This window comes from Ranitomeya variabilis, chromosome 2 (genome assembly GCF_051348905.1).
Source record: "Ranitomeya variabilis isolate aRanVar5 chromosome 2, aRanVar5.hap1, whole genome shotgun sequence".
NCBI lineage: Eukaryota > Metazoa > Chordata > Amphibia > Anura > Dendrobatidae > Ranitomeya > Ranitomeya variabilis.
The window spans coordinates 64,705,353-64,721,464 of NC_135233.1; the positions used below are offsets into that span (position 1 = coordinate 64,705,353).

Consider the following 16,112-nt stretch of genomic DNA (forward strand, 5'->3'; position numbering starts at 1 on the left):
TCTCCTGGGCATTTCTAGACCGACAAAACTGTACAGGAGTAAAAGCCATGTCCCTAGGTCATATATTTAATAGGATTGCTCCCTTTTGTATTCATTGAGAATCAACAAAATCCTACAATTTGTAAGTCTCCCGACGTATAAAAGATTGGGGAGCGCTATTCTAAAAGGTTGTGAATGATAAAGAATGGGCTGTTGACTTCATGACCCCAGATAGTGTCTGTCCCTGGTCCTCTGGATGTGGTCCAGTCACACCCAGAATTGTTTGATAATTTACCTGTACAACACTTTTCCTATAGGCCCTGTCAGTACTTGGGCCCATAGAGGCCTTGTCACTGTTTTCTGCACTGTTTTTTTGGGGTTCCATGAGTATCTCTCTAAAAACAGGACTGAGGTAGGCCACCCACCGGGCCGTAGACTTCAATGACAGCGTTCAACTGTATTCTATTTCTAGATCAGATGGGCAGAGAAACCTGGCACGCCTTGTTTGTGCCCATCTGAACAAATGGACAGGGTCAGAAATAAGAATACAAACTTCCCCCATCGTTGGTCCATCTGACTCCTGTGCGTGTTCCGTTTCAGACAGCGCGCAGTGTGAGCAGGGCCTTAGGATGACTTCAGTGAGTTGGAAAGGACTACTGTGAAGAATGGCCCCATTGGCCGTGAATGATCTGATCTGCCGGTTGCTTGAATTGGTGCCATGTAATACCCCATTTCACTTTTGGAGATTAGAAAAGCCAGAGCCACATGTTGGGGCCAGTCCCAGAGGGCATCTCCTCTAGTTTCTGCTCAGGGAAAAACATATTACCATCTGTATGAAGTCACCTCTACACATTATGGGAAAAGTCTTGACAACGTTGAGGTTGTCCATGGTGTCATGTAGATGATCGCTGGCCATGTTACTTTGGGAGCGGCCCTGTGGTGTCCCAGAGCAGCTGGACAGGACGTTTTATATGTTGTAAATGGGGTGAGGAACGTCCTGTAGACATTACGTAGCTTTGCTGCCTATTAAGAATTGTGTAATAATTCTGCAGACTTTAGTCGTCATTCTCTAGTAAATCCAGTGGAAACCTGGCATGGGTGATTTATGGAGGGGGACGGTAATGAGGTTGATGCTGTGTTTTTGCCGGGTCCTTTGAGTAATGGAATGCGTTTGATCAGGTTCTCAGAGTTATTCCTTGTCCTACGGTTAGAATTACTTTTTCTTCATTTTCTCATTTTTGTGCTGACTCATCGTTCTGACTTTGTGTTCGTCATAAATTTTCTACCAGAGGGTGAGAAGTTTACAGGTTGTGAAGGCGGAATTCCTGTAATGTAAGGGGAGTCGCCGTACTGCTCCTGTGCAATAGACGGGCACACCGTGTACAGAACACCCCTGTACGGCACACCTGCGGCCCACACTTTACTGTAAATCTGCCATCTACGGGGGGCTTTGTGTTTGTTTCCTGACAGATGCAGTCAGGTGAGATGAGGATTGGGCATGTCGCATTTCGGTGCTCAATCCTTTTTTGCTCAGTAAATAAACTGCTGCCGCTTGCTTTCCATTACACTTGTGCGTGTTCTGACCGTGCATGTGGGATTGGGTGATATACAGACAGCTACCTGTATATGGCCGCCATGAATATGGCTGAAGTGACGCTCCATACGCCTGCACACTCCCCATGTCCAAGCCTTGGTCACAGGAGTCCAGTGTAAATAGATTTGGGGTGCAAAGTCTTGCCCTAAAGACTAGTCTAGCTGTCCTCGTATCTTCTAGAGTTTCTTGGTCCTTGTAGAGACTCCTCGGTTATTCATTATCTTATTTTACCGTAATCTTACCATATTTCTATTGACTATTGATCACCCTTTCCGTTTTGATAGTGTGATTCCTACATGGAGCAGCCCAGTCCCATGTCATGGACCTCTGTGAGTAAAAATTGAGAGAGATTTTAAAATTCCTCCCTTATTAATATTAAAAATAAATAAATAAATAAATGGTCCTATTAAGATGATCAGATCACAGGTTGTGTTTTGGGATCACTATTGGTCTTTTATTAACTGTGGGAAAACCTGGTTAATTCTTTTGTAGCGACACCAATGGAGGAAATTAGACATTACACAATGCAGGGCCCTCCAGAGCGAAGAATCATCCCTCAATTTATTCCGTAAATTGCTGATTTAAACAGTGTGGATATCGTTCCCATGGAGCAGATTTCCAGGCGGATTGGCAGCATTGTGCAGGAGATCTCACAAAAATCGCCTTTTCACGCTGCAGAGAAAATTCGCAGGAAAAATTGACTTGTGCTGCGGATTTCAGATTCCTAGTATGTGACCTCCTGCCGCCAATTTCACCCTTTTGTGGATATTCCACATCTGTGGGAACGTAGAATACCCAGGACCCAGGTTGGGTAAAGCCACTGATCTATACGTAGCACATGGCACGGTAGGTGTTATGTGCAGTGACGGGTGGGTCTGCGCCCATCATCACGTTGTCCAGGTGTAGGTGACACCCAGGTTAATGTGACATGTTACTTTACTAAGCAGAATGGTATCTGCTTCTTATGTTGTAATTCGGAGACAAAGAAAAATTACCATCCCTAAAGCTGAACGCCACCTATAAATCAGCGTCAAAATAAACTTGAGTTGCTTAATATTTTGTGTCCCTGGGCGCCCATTTAAGTATTTTGTCTTAATGAATGTTGTGGTTTCTTTAAAAAAAACAAAAAAAAAAACAAAACCTGTCTAGATTGTATATACTGAAATTTGTGCTTTACACACCATCCCCGGATCCAGTGCTTAGATTCATACTAACATTGACAGCGCTGCAGCAGAGCAGTGAACGCGGCGGCTCGTGCTGCTAACTCTAGCAGAGCCGCTTCTCCTAGTGATTAGCTACAGCGCTGCCGGCTTAATTTCAACACCACAAACAATAACAGACACTGAGTAGATGTGGATGGAAACTGTGTTGGACCCAAGGAGGGTGAGTAAAGACCCCGGGTGTTTTTTTATTTTTTTGTTGAAAACCAGCTGTGGAGAGAAACCCGTGAAACCTTTGTGTGCCAATAGCCATATGTGTTTTTCTGAAGGGTAAGTAGTTGTCTATAAAGTGTCCTTTTCGATTACAGATTCAGCCATATGAGAAGATAAAGTCTAAAGGTCTGCCGGATAACATCTCGTCTGTCCTCAACAAGCTGGTCGTCGTCAAGCTCAATGGCGGTTTGGGGACCAGCATGGGATGTAAAGGCCCGAAAAGTCTGATAGGAGTGCGTAATGAGAACACCTTCCTCGATCTCACTGTGAAACAAATAGAGGTGAGCCCCTGGTGTAAGCTATGCACAGACATCATGGCTGGGGTGGGCTGCGGTGGGCCTCCGAGGGCAAGTGCCATCTCGGAACTGATGACCTCTTCATTGGAAACCAGTTGGCATATTTCCAGGGTGAAAGGAGTCATGAAGGAATATTGTGTATATTTGAGGCCAAATAGGAATATTCAGTGGTGGGAAATGCAACATCAAACATGGTGGTGGAGATACAGCGCCATCATATTCCGCAGCGCTTCATAGACTTTGCCATCACTGTCCCCATTGAGGATCACAATCCAAGTTCCCTCTCGGTATGTCTATGGCCGGTGGGAGGAAACCACGCAAACACGGGGAGAAGATGCAGACTCCTTCAGGGTTATTGTTACTTGGGCTCTGTGTTTTCGGGTCATTTATTGTGTTTATTAGTGATCGTAATCCTGATACAGAATGGTTTTGTACCTTTTGTTGCCATTTTAGCACTTGAACAAAACATACAACACCGAAGTTCCTCTCGTGTTGATGAATTCCTTCAATACTGATGAAGACACCAAGAAAATCCTGCAGAAGTACAGCCACTGCCGGGTGAAGATCTACACATTCAACCAGAGCAGGTGCAGTATAGCGGTGCTGATGCGTTAGATGACGGATTTAATGTTTTCTTTTATAGAACTTTTTGTGAAAGATTTATTCAGTGGGTCTGCAAATATCTATCCATCTATCTCTCTTTATCTGTATAGATATATATCTATATATGAGTACGTGTACACACACACACACACACACACACACACACACACACACACACACACACACACACACACACACACATATACACACATATATACACTCACTGTACATAGTTAAACATTTTGCAGAATGACATTCCTTGACATAAGTAATTAAAATCCTGTCTGTAAAGCTGAGCTGTTTACTGCCATTGTCCTGAAACATCCTGGTTTCTGTCTCATTATGCTTTTATACACCCGAGATCTGCTACATAAAAGGCAGCATAAAATATAGGACTCCTAATCATAGGCAGGTGTTTTCAGTCATTTTTGATGTTTGTAGTAAGGATAATAAATGTTTTCTGGACCAAGAAAAAAAATTAAGAACGGAATGCATACCTCTGATAAGAAATAAAAACTTGACAGTGCCCTCAGATCCTGCTTTGTGGCCACCATTTCCAGAGCTATATGGTTTGTGCTGCTGGCCCCTTTCTTTATCAAAACAATGCTATCATTGTCTACAGTGGAGCCACAGTCCGGTCACGGTCACTTTGTCCGTAAATTCGTAAACTGGCATCATACTTGCCATTCTCCTACCTCTGTAGTGTCAGTGCGCTCTGCTGTTCATACCTCACTAGCACTGCGGAGAGAGACTGGTTGAAACTGTGCTATGAGATGATTATATAAACCAGCCAATTCACATAGAGACTCGTAATCGGCTAGTAAGATATATTCAAGGTCTATTGGCTGTATCTCTATGTGCTCCAGCAGCAGAAATCAGCAGGGAGGAAGTAAAGGATGCAGTAATTAAAGTCGTCTTGTTCTCCCCCTCCCCCCATTGAGGAACGTCCAAATATTTATAGCTAATAAACAGCATAGATCATCTATTTTTAATTCTGAAACTTGTGAATGAGGTCCTGAAAAAAAAGAGAGAGTGAGGGGAAAGAGAGGGAGCGCGCTATCTAAGCGTAGTAGATGAGTGAATCTTACTTGGTGAGAAAAGTACAACTTGAATCTTGCTCACCTGGGATAGTTGTGCAAGGAGGAACAAGACTGGGAAACGTTTGCAAACAAGGGTGATCCTTCCACTAGTATGTTGTCAGTCTGTGGTAACAGGTGATTTTCCTCTCCCAGAAAAAAATTCCCTCCATGTGGATATTGTGAACAAGGATGTTTCAGGGCGCTTCCTTTGGAATAAGAGGGTTATATTGCCACAGAACCAAGTATCTCTGATGTTGAGTCATTGAATCAGATGATATTTTATCGGCCATGTATAGCAAATACAACATTTTCTAAAAGACAATAAAAACTTATTAAAAAACACAACGCGTTTCGGCCATGTAGGTCTTCATCCATCAAATTGGGTTAAGGATCGTCTGAAGGAAGCGCCCTGAAACATCCTTATTCATAATTCTAAAACTTGAGTTTTGCCTCTTAAAGGTTTAATTATGCCAATAGAGGGTCACTGTCATTTCAACAAATTTTACATAAATCAATAGTACAAGAAATTTTAATAAACCGCAATATATCTAAGCAGAGAATTCAGCTTCTTTCTCCACTTATGCACCACTTCTTCTCCCCAAACTGAAAAACTGCTAGAATTCATCTTGGTCAAAACATAATGCACCTGTGGTGGATTCAGATTACAGCTGCCCATTGAAGTCTATGGAGAGGGCGGAGCAGAGAGAGACAGGGAGACTCATAGAGGGTGCTGCTTTCTAGTAAGTGTTTCTCATCTCGGAGCAAACATGGCTCCTTACTGCTGCACAGTGTTCTCCATGCTGCTGCTTCGCATAGGGACAGAAGAGCAGGAATCCTCCATGTCTGTGTACTGTAAATGGGGGAAACCCTAGCGGCTCCTCCCCACCAACTAAAGGACAACTGAAAAAGAACAGTCATAAAGGGGAAAACGGATGTGTAATCCAGGAAATAAGTCAACGAATTCTGATAATTACAGGTTTATCATCCTCGGAAATCTTTATGCTGCAGTCACTAAACGTTGTAGGAGGCCACTAAGTACTGATGTTCCCCGAGGCACAAATAAATGTATGATGACATTATTTTCTCATGTACGCTAAAAATTAGATCAAGCAATAAATAGTGTAAATCAAGAACTCTAGTAATCAAGCTGGAGCGTTCATTCCTTTATGGGGCGAGTTTCCACATGTCTGCAGCAGACATGTCCTTCCTATGACCTTCTCCCACCATGTCCATCTGGAGATCCAGGGCCTGGGGGCCACCGTGGAGGATACTGTATACTGCGCACTGACCTGAGTGCTGAATATTTTCCGACAAATCTCAAAAAAGTAAATTAGGAACAGATCCTGGGAGCGAGCACCTCGCCTTACTCTGCGCTAACCACCAAGGAATGTCTGCTGGAGAAGGAAAACCTGGTTCTGTTCGCGGTGAAGCTGATCTCAGGTCTTCTGTCAGTTTGCGGACAACCCATGAAATATTAATTTTTCCTGTTTCTTGTGCTTCAGTAATGAGACTGATTTCAAGGGGATTTCCTTCTGCAAATCAGCAAATATGTCAGTGTGTCATTCAAGGAAATATTTTTATGTAACTTTATTTTAATTAAATTAGTTATTTTAGGATCCACCTTTTCGATCAGGCGATGATAGAGGTGCGGACCACTCTAATTATCACTTCTCGTTACATTAGTTTTGCCCCTTTCATCATCTACACAACGTAATCTAAATCTATGAATGGGGGCACATGAGCGAGCGCCCAATATGTCCGGTGCCACTGATCTTTTAGAAGAGGGGTCACATACATAATCTGTTTTATACCATCATCTTTTTTTTCCTTTCACGTAATACTATTCTTTCCCCTTTCTTCTCTCTACGACCACAGGACATTGGTGGTCACACATGCTCCCTGCTGCTTCACTCCGTATCTATGGGGCTCATGGAAGTGTCTTGAGACTTTGGATAAGACTTTGGCTAGGGCGTTGTACACTCTGTGCTCCGTTACCCTTCCCCACAATGCTAAGTATCTCAGATGGGATCATTTCCTAAACATCTGCTTTCTCTTACAGATATCCGCGTGTGAATAAGGAATCTCTGTTACCGATCGCCAAGGACTTGTCCTATTCCGTGGAGAACGCTGAAGCCTGGTACCCTCCCGGACACGGGGACATCTATGCCAGCTTCTACAATTCAGGACTTTTGGACACCCTCCTAGATGAAGGAAAAGAATATATTTTTGTCTCCAATATTGATAATCTCGGGGCTACGGTAGACCTCTACATCCTCAATCACCTCATGAATCCGCCAAATGGAAAGCGCTGTGAATTTGTCATGGAGGTTACAGACAAGACGAGGGCCGATGTCAAGGTTAATGTTGTAGCTTGATAGAACCATCCATCTGGTGACGACTTGTCCTCTTACACCAGGAAGAAGTCCAAGCGTGAGGGGAAGGGTGCATGTATTTATAATGGCCTATAATAATTTTTTTCTTTGCACCATATTGCAAAGGGCATAGGGCCTGGTATTGTTCAAATGTTTCCTCCGTAGGATTCCTTCTGGTGATCAGTTGATCTCTAGATCTTGCTGCTGACAATTCTGTAAAGCGGCAGGTAGTGCTGGGCATTGTGCCGTCACAGTAGGCAGATGCTGATTGGCAGTACACTGACACTGATGAGCACTGAGCTGTCAACATACCCCAATGCTGATGGGGCACGGTACTGTTAGTTTTGTGGGCACGGTGCTGTTGCAGCTCAACGAAGCTGCTGGGAACAGCGCTGTTGCGGTTCACCGAAGCCGCTGGGCACGGCGCTGTTGGAGCTCACTGAGGCTGCTGGGCACCGTGCTGTTGTAGCTCGCTGAGGCTGCTGGGTGCGGCGCTGTTGGAGCTCGCTGAGGCTGCTGGGCACGGCGCTGTTGGAGCTCGCTGAGGCTGCTGGGCGCGGTTCTATTGCGGCTTGCTGAGGCTGCTGGGCATGGCGCTGTTGGAGCTCGCTGAGGCTGCTGGGCACGGCGCTGTTGGAGTTGCTGAGACTGCTGGGTGCGGCGCTGTTGGAGCTCGCTGAGGCTGCTGGGCATGGCTCTGTTGGAGCTCGCTGAGGCTGCTGGGCACGGCGCTGTTGGAGCTCGCTGAGGCTGCTGGGCGCGGTTCTATTGCGGCTTGCTGAGGCTGCTGGGCATGGCGCTGTTGGAGCTCGCTGAGGCTGCTGGGCACGGCGCTGTTGGAGTTGCTGAGACTGCTGGGTGCGGCGCTGTTGGAGCTCGCTGAGGCTGCTGGGCATGGCTCTGTTGGAGCTCGCTGAGGCTGCTGGGCACGGCGCTGTTGGAGCTCGCTGAGGTTGCTGGGCACGGCGCTGTTGGAGCTCGCTGAGGTTGCTGGGCACCGCGCTGTTGGAGCTCGCTGAGGCTGCTGGGCGCGGTTCTATTGCGGCTTGCTGAGGCTGCTGGGCATGGAGCTGTTGGAGCTCGCTGAGGCTGCTGGGCACGGCGCTGTTGGAGTTGCTGAGACTGCTGGGTGAGGCGCTGTTGGAGCTCGCTGAGGCTGCTGGGCATGGCGCTGTTGGAGCTCGCTGAGGCTGCTGGGCACGGCGCTGTTGGAGCTCGCTGAGGCTGCTGGGCGCGGTTCTATTGCGGCTTGCTGAGGCTGCTGGGCATGGCGCTGTTGGAGCTCGCTGAGGCTGCTGGGCACGGCGCTGTTGGAGTTGCTGAGACTGCTGGGTGCGGCGCTGTTGGAGCTCGCTGAGGCTGCTGGGCATGGCTCTGTTGGAGCTCGCTGAGGCTGCTGGGCACGGCGCTGTTGGAGCTCGCTGAGGCTGCTGGGCGCGGTTTTATTGCGGCTTGCTGAGGCTGCTGGGCATGGCGCTGTTGGAGCTCGCTGAGGCTGCTGGGCACGGCGCTGTTGGAGCTCGCTGAGGTTGCTGGGCTCCGCGCTGTTGGAGATCGCTGAGGCTGCTGGGCACGGTGCTGTTGGAGCTCGCTGAGGCTGCTGGGCACGGCGCTGTTGGAGCTCGCTGAGGTTGCTGGGCACGGCGCTGTTGGAGCTCGCTGAGGTTGCTGGGCTCCGCGCTGTTGGAGCTCGCTGAGGCTGCTGGGCACGGCGCTGTTGGAGCTCGCTGAGGCTGCTGGGCACGGCGCTGTTGGAGCTCGCTGAGGCTGCTGGGCACGGCGCTGTTGGAGTTGCTGAGACTGCTGGGTGCGGCGCTATTGGAGCTCGCTGAGGCTGCCGGGCACGGCGCTGTTGGAGCTCGCTGAGGCTGCTGGGCACAGCGCTGTTGGAGCTCGCTGAGGTTGCTGGGCACGGCGCTGTTGGAGCTCGCTGAGGTTGCTGGGCACGGCGCTGTTGGAGATCGCTGAGGCTGCTGGGCACGGCGCTGTTGGAGCTCGCTGAGCGCAGTACTGTTGTGAGTCGCTGAGGCTGCTGGGCGCGGTTCTGTTGCGGCTCGCCGAGGTCGATGGGCACGGTGCTGTTCTGGCTCTAGGTTCATAGTAAACAGAACTTGTCCAAGACATTTTCCCTGTAGAGCGATGCAGATATTATATTCTGCTTTGCTGTAAATGGGGAATTGTTTTGAGCGCTGTAAATGTCTGTGCAGGTCATTTTAGAGAGAATATTCGTGTGATGAATGTACTTCAGAACATTTGATCACATCCGATCTGTCACCACGGCTGAGTTTAGATGCAGCTCTGGAAGATTTGTCACTTATGAGAACACAAAAATGTAATTCACTTTATAGATTTGTGTGACACAAGGCAATCGTTCTCTTTCCAATTAGAGCACTTTCTTTGCCGTATGTTTTTTTTTATTTTTTGCTAGTAAATCCCCCTTTTGTCTCCCACCTCCGATGCTTGGTGCAAGTGTAACAATAACTTACCGTATATACTCGAGTATAAGCCGACTCGAGTATAAGCCGACCCCCCTAATTTTGCCACAAAAAACTGGGAAAACTTATTGACTCGAGTATAAGCCTAGGGTGGAAAATGCGGCAGGTACCGGTGAATTTCAAAATTAGAAATAGATACTCCATACCATTCATTATGGCCCCATAGATGCTCCACATAAAGCTGTGCCATATATAATGCTCTGCACCGTTCATTATGGCCCCATAGATACTCCACAAAAAGCTGTGCCATATATACAATGCTCTGCACCGTTGCCCCATAGCTGTGCCATATAGTGCTCTGCGCTGTTGCCCCATAGCTGTGCCATATAGTGCTCTGCGCTGTTGCCCCATAGCTGTGCCATATAGTGCTCTGCACCGTTGCCCCATAGTTGTGCCATATAGTGCTCTGCACCATTGTCCCATAGCTGTGCCATATAGTGCTCTGCACCATTGCCCCATAGCTGTGCCATATAGTGCTCTGCACCATTGCCCCATAGCTGTGCCATATAGTGCTCTGCGCTGTTGCCCCATAGCTGTGCCATATAATGCTCTGCGCTGTTGCCCCATAGCTGTGCCATATAGTGCTCTGCGCTGTTGCCCCATAGCTGTGCCATATAGTGCTCTGCGCTGTTGCCCCATAGCTGTGCCATATAGTGCTCTGCACCATTGCCCCATAGCTCTGCCATATAGTGCTCTGCACCATTGCCCCATAGCTCTGCCATATAGTGCTCTGCACCGTTGCCCCATAGCTGTGCCATATAGTGCTCTGCACCGTTGCCCCATAGCTGTGCCATATAGTGCTCTGCACCGTTGCCCCATAGCTGTGCCATATAGTGCTCTGCACCGTTGCCCCATAGCTGTGCCATATAGTGCTCTGCACCGTTGCCCCATAGCTGTGCCATATAGTGCTCTGCACCGTTGCCCCATAGCTGTGCCATATAGTGCTCTGCGCTGTTGCCCCATAGCTGTGCCATATAGTGCTCTGCACCATTGCCCCATAGCTCTGCCATATAGTGCTCTGCACCATTGCCCCATAGATGCTCCACATAAATCTGTGCTGCTGCTGCTGCAATAAAAAAAAAAAAAAACACATACTCACCTCTCTTGCTTGCAGCTCCTCGGCGCCATCTTCCCGGCGTCTCTCCGCACTGACTGATCAGGCAGAGGGCGGCGCGCACACTATATGCGTCATCGCGCCCTCTGACCTGCACAGTCAGAGCGGAGAGACGCCGGGAAGATGGAGACAGCGCCCGGCGTGTGGAACGAGGACAGGTGAATATGACATACTTACCTGCTCCCGGCGTCCCGCTCCTTCCCCCGGACAGCTGGTCTTCGGTGCCGCAGCCTCTTCCTCTATCAGCGGTCACCGGCACCGCTTCATTAGAGAAATGAATAGGCGGCTCCGCCCCTATGGGAGGTGGAGCAGCCTATTCATTTCTCTAATGAGCGGTCCCATGTGACCGCTCAGGGGAAGAGGCTGCGGCACCCGGAGACAGTGGGACGTGCAGGGGGAACGACAGGAACGCCGGAACTAGGTGAGTATATGACAGTGCTCACCCGCCGACCCCACCACCGATCATGACTCGAGTATAAGCCGAGGGGGCACTTTCAGCCCAAAAATTTGGGCTGAAAATCTTGGCTTATACTCGAGTATATACGGTATGTTGTAACTATAACTAAATCTGGTATATGTACAAGGCTGGCTGATCATTGTGGGGCTGATTGCTGGGTGCCTATCAATTCCTAATCAATGCTCCCTTCATCTTGTGGTGGTTTTTTTTTGTGTGTTAGGGGTGGTCTAGAAAAAAAGAACTTTATAAGTAAAAGTGAAGGACTGGGCATGTTGGATTTCAGCATGACTGATCATTTCTTTCTTAGTTGCGCTGCATGCCCAGCCAAGCTGAGTGTAGTGTGCATATCTTTGCTTCAACGGAGTGAGGTGCACATTTGAGGACTTATTTTAATTTTTTCCCTAAATTACATGTATTCAAGGCGTAAAATAATTTTTGCAATTCAAAATTTTATAACAAATTTTGCACTGTTTACCCATTAACCAGTTTTTTTGTTTTTTTTTACCAAGGGCATTCATCTAAGATCTAGTCTGTGGTCAAATCAGTTGAATGGAGTTCAGAAAAAAAATGGCGGAAAGGGTTGAACTCTCCAGTTAGAACATTAGATCAGCTCACTGACTGACACTTAGTTAACTCATACTGTAGCCGGCAACACGGAAGCTATAGAGGCAAATGGTGCAAAGTTTTTATGAAACCCAATTGCAAATATTATTTTTAGTCCCAAATACATGCATCTAAGATGAATAAAAATAATAAGTGGCCCAAATACTTTTCTATGGACAGATGTTTTGAACCTCATGAGCAGGGTTGGTGTTAGTTATATGGGCGCTGCTGCTGACTTTACCTTCCTTTTTGTGTTCCTTTTCTGCGGTCGGCCAATGATTGCATGGTTATACTGACATCCTGCGCATATACTCCGCTCTTTCTCCTCCTGTAGGGAGGTACGCTCACTCAGTACGAAGGGAAGCTGCGACTGGTGGAAATCGCTCAGGTGCCCAAGCCTCACGTGGATGAGTTTAAATCGGTGTCAAAATTTAAGATCTTCAACACAAATAATTTGTGGATCTCCTTGTCTGCAATCAAGAGACTGCAAGAAGCCAATGCCATTGACATGGAAATCATCGTTAACCCTAAGGTAAGTGTTCCAGTTTTTTTTGCATATAATGTGAGAAATTGTGTCCATCCTGCTGTGGTGCAAATAAAGCTCCTCGTCCGATCTCCTCGCAGACCCTGGATGGAGGACTGAACGTCATTCAGCTGGAGACCGCCGTCGGAGCCGCTGTTAAGAGTTTTGAGAATTCTCTGGGCATCAATGTTCCTCGAAGCCGCTTCCTGCCTGTAAAAACCACGTCTGATCTGCTCCTGGTCATGTCCAACCTATACAGCCTTAATGCCGGGTCACTGACCATGAGCGAAAAGCGAGAATTCCCCACCGTGCCGCTCACAAAGCTGGGAAGCTCCTTCACTAAGGTAAGGAAAGAAGCCATGGCATTACACAAGTCGCCTTTCTTGTGCTTTTTGTCTTATGTGTTGTCATGAGCTCCGTTGCTCTCCTTCTCCTCCTCGTACTTCTTCTTCTCCTCCTCATCCTCCTTGTTCTCCTCCTCCTTGTCCTTCTTCTTCTCATCCTCCTCCTCGTCCTTCTTCTTCTCTCGTCTTTATTGCCTTTTATTCTGCAGCAGTTACTGTGTGATCCCGAAATAGCCAGTATTGTGGAAATCCAGCAGGTAATGGGTCACTTCAGATTTCGGGTGATGGACAGTCTGCGCCCTGCCCATTAGTTAAGGGGGCAGGTCTTAAGAGCTCTGTGTCTGCTCTAATGCAGGCAGGGCAGGGCAAAAAGGGGGGGGGGGCAATAGAATCAAAGGAAAAGAAATTAAAGGAAGAAGTTTTGGAATTGTCTTTGTATTTCTCTCGTGTTCCATGTTCCTGCCATGGACTCCCTTCTTATATTTTATATTATATGCATTTGTGTTTATGTACAGTACAGACCACAAGTTTGGACACACCTTCTCATTTAAGGATTTTTCAGTATTTTCATGACTATGAAAACTGTACATTCATACTGAAGGCATCAAAACTATGAATTAACACATGTGGAATTATATACTTAACAAAAAAGTGTGAAACAACTGAAAATATGTCTTCTATTCTAGGTTCTTCAAAGTAGAGAACTAATGAAGGATAAAATATAACTTTTACTAAAGCATTTAAAAGCCAAAAACTCACAATAATAGTGCAAGGTGCATAACACAAACAAACATACAAACAACCGTATAAATAGCGCTGTAGATCTTTATCAGACAACAATGTAGTACTGGATTTCTGATAATCTATCGCGTCCTATTCAAGAAATTCAATAGGATCCAACAGCGCAAAATCCCTATGGTTACTGATACCTTATAGTATAGGTGTGGAAAACCACTCTCAATAGCCTACTGGGTACCTAAAACTACTAAGGGATTCTTGTGATCCCAGTACGGCAGCAGAAACCATATACATTTGTACACTGCAGTCCGGGGTACATCCATGAATTCAAACTTGCCAAAATTGCATAGTATTCAGTCTACCTGAGACTGTTCAACAACCTTATTAGGCCCACTTAAGAATCCATCAATTATGGCTGGTTATGCAAAACTTATAATAAAGAACGATCTCACCCGCTGCAGACCATAATACACCGTATCGTTCAGTTGTACTGGTGGCGGTGGATGTCCTCCCCTACTGTCCCGACGCGTTTCGTTTTAAACTCTTCAGGGAATATCATTGGGGTGCTTTGACATGCCCGTCCAGCCGACGCTGCCATCCATGCGCGTGGTGAGTCATATGTACGCTGACTTTTTATAATGCATCCTGCAAACCTACATCCGGTACGTATCCCGCCCGAAGCTGATCACCTGACGCAAACAATTTCCAATGCGCCTGCCTGGAAATTGTTTGCGTTCCAGAGGAGGTGTGGTATACATCGGAGTCCCACAAGGTTCAGTCCTTGGGCCCCTGCTCTTCTCCATTTACACCTTTGGCCTGGGACAGCTCATAGAATCTCATGGCTTTCAGTATCACCTCTACGCTGATGACACACAGATCTACATCTCTGGACCAGATATCACCTCCCTACTAACCAGAATCCCTCAATGTCTGTCCACTATTTCATCCTTCTTCTCCGCTAGATTTCTCAAACTTAACATGGACAAAACAGAATTCATCATCTTTCCCCCATCTCACGCGACCCCCCCAACGAACCTATCCATTACAGTAAATGGCTGCCCACTCTCCCCAGTCCCACAAGCTCGCTGCCTCGGGGTTATCCTTGACGCTGATCTCTCCTTCAAACCACATATCCAAGCCCTTTCCACTTCCTGCCGACTTCAACTCAAAAATATTGCACGAATCCGTTCATTCCTCAACCAAGAATCTGCAAAAACCCTAGTCCATGCCCTCATCATCTCTCGCCTTGACTACTGCAACCTCCTGCTCTGTGGCCTCCCCTCTAACACTCTTGCACCCCTCCAATCTATTCTAAACTCTGCTGCCCGACTAATCCACCTGTCCCCCCGCTATTCTCCGGCCTCTCCCCTCTGTCAATCCCTTCACTGGCTCCCCATTGCCCAGAGACTCCAGTACAAAACCCTAACCATGACATACAAAGCCATCCACAACCTGTCTCCTCCTTACATCTGTGACCTCATCTCCCGGTACTTTCCTACACGCAACCTCCGATCCTCACAAGATCTCCTTCTCTACTCCCCTCTTATCTCCTCTTCCCACAATCGTATACAAGATTTCTCTCGCGTATCACCCCTACTCTGGAACCCTCTACCACAACACATCAGACTCTCGCCCACCATCGAAACCTTCAAAAAGAATCTGAAGACCCACCTCTTCCGACAAGCCTACAACCTGCAGTAACCACCGATCGACCAAACCGCTGCATGACCAGCTCTACCCTCACCTACTGTATTCTCACCCATCCCTTGTAGATTGTGAGCCTTCGCGGGCAGGGTCCTCTCTCCTCCTGTACCAGTTATGACTTGTATTGTTCAAGATTATTGTACTTGTTTTTATTATGTATACCCCTCCTCACTTGTAAAGCGCCATGGAATATATGGCGCTATAACAATTAATAATACAGCGTACTTACCCTGCGATCAGCTGATGCGGTGAAATGACCTCACATCCGGTCAGGTGATCAGCTTCGGGCGGGATACGTACCGGATGTAGGTTTGCAGGATGCATTATAAAAAGTCAGCGTACATATGACTCACCACGCGCATGGATGGCAGCGTCGGCTGGACGGGCATGTCAAAGCACCCCAATGATATTCCCTGAAGAGTTTAAAACGAAACGCGTCGGGACAGTAGGGGAGGACATCCACCGCCACCAGTACAACTGAACGATACGGTGTATTATGGTCTGCAGCGGGTGAGATCGTTCTTTATTATAAGTTTTGCATAACCAGCCATAATTGATGGATTCTTAAGTGGGCCTAATAAGGTTGTTGAACAGTCTCAGGTAGACTGAATACTATGCAATTTTGGCAAGTTTGAATTCATTGATGTACCCCGGACTGCAGTGTACAAATGTATATGGTTTCTGCTGCCGTACTGGGATCACAAAAATCCCTTAGTAGTTTTAGGTACCCAGTAGGCTATTGAGAGTGGGTTTCCACACCTATACTATAAGGTATCAG

At 47.2% G+C, this 16,112-nt stretch overlaps 1 protein-coding gene across 5 annotated transcripts in view; it reads left to right on the plus strand.

The window, feature by feature from the left end:
- The window catches only part of UGP2 (UDP-glucose pyrophosphorylase 2), a 72,509-nt gene that overhangs the window by 50,182 nt on the left and 6,215 nt on the right, over positions 1–16,112 (plus strand). For 3 of the 5 annotated variants that reach the window (XM_077282504.1, XM_077282502.1, XM_077282505.1), the window contains 5 exons: positions 3,102–3,287; positions 3,756–3,889; positions 7,044–7,341; positions 12,360–12,557; positions 12,650–12,892. In XM_077282504.1, the coding sequence (XP_077138619.1) occupies positions 3,102–3,287; positions 3,756–3,889; positions 7,044–7,341; positions 12,360–12,557; positions 12,650–12,892 (1,059 nt within the window). Of the gene's footprint in view, positions 1–1,857; positions 1,903–3,101; positions 3,288–3,755; positions 3,890–7,043; positions 7,342–12,359; positions 12,558–12,649; positions 12,893–16,112 lie in introns of all 5 variants that reach the window. The other 2 variants (XM_077282503.1, XM_077282501.1) reach the window with 1 other exon arrangement.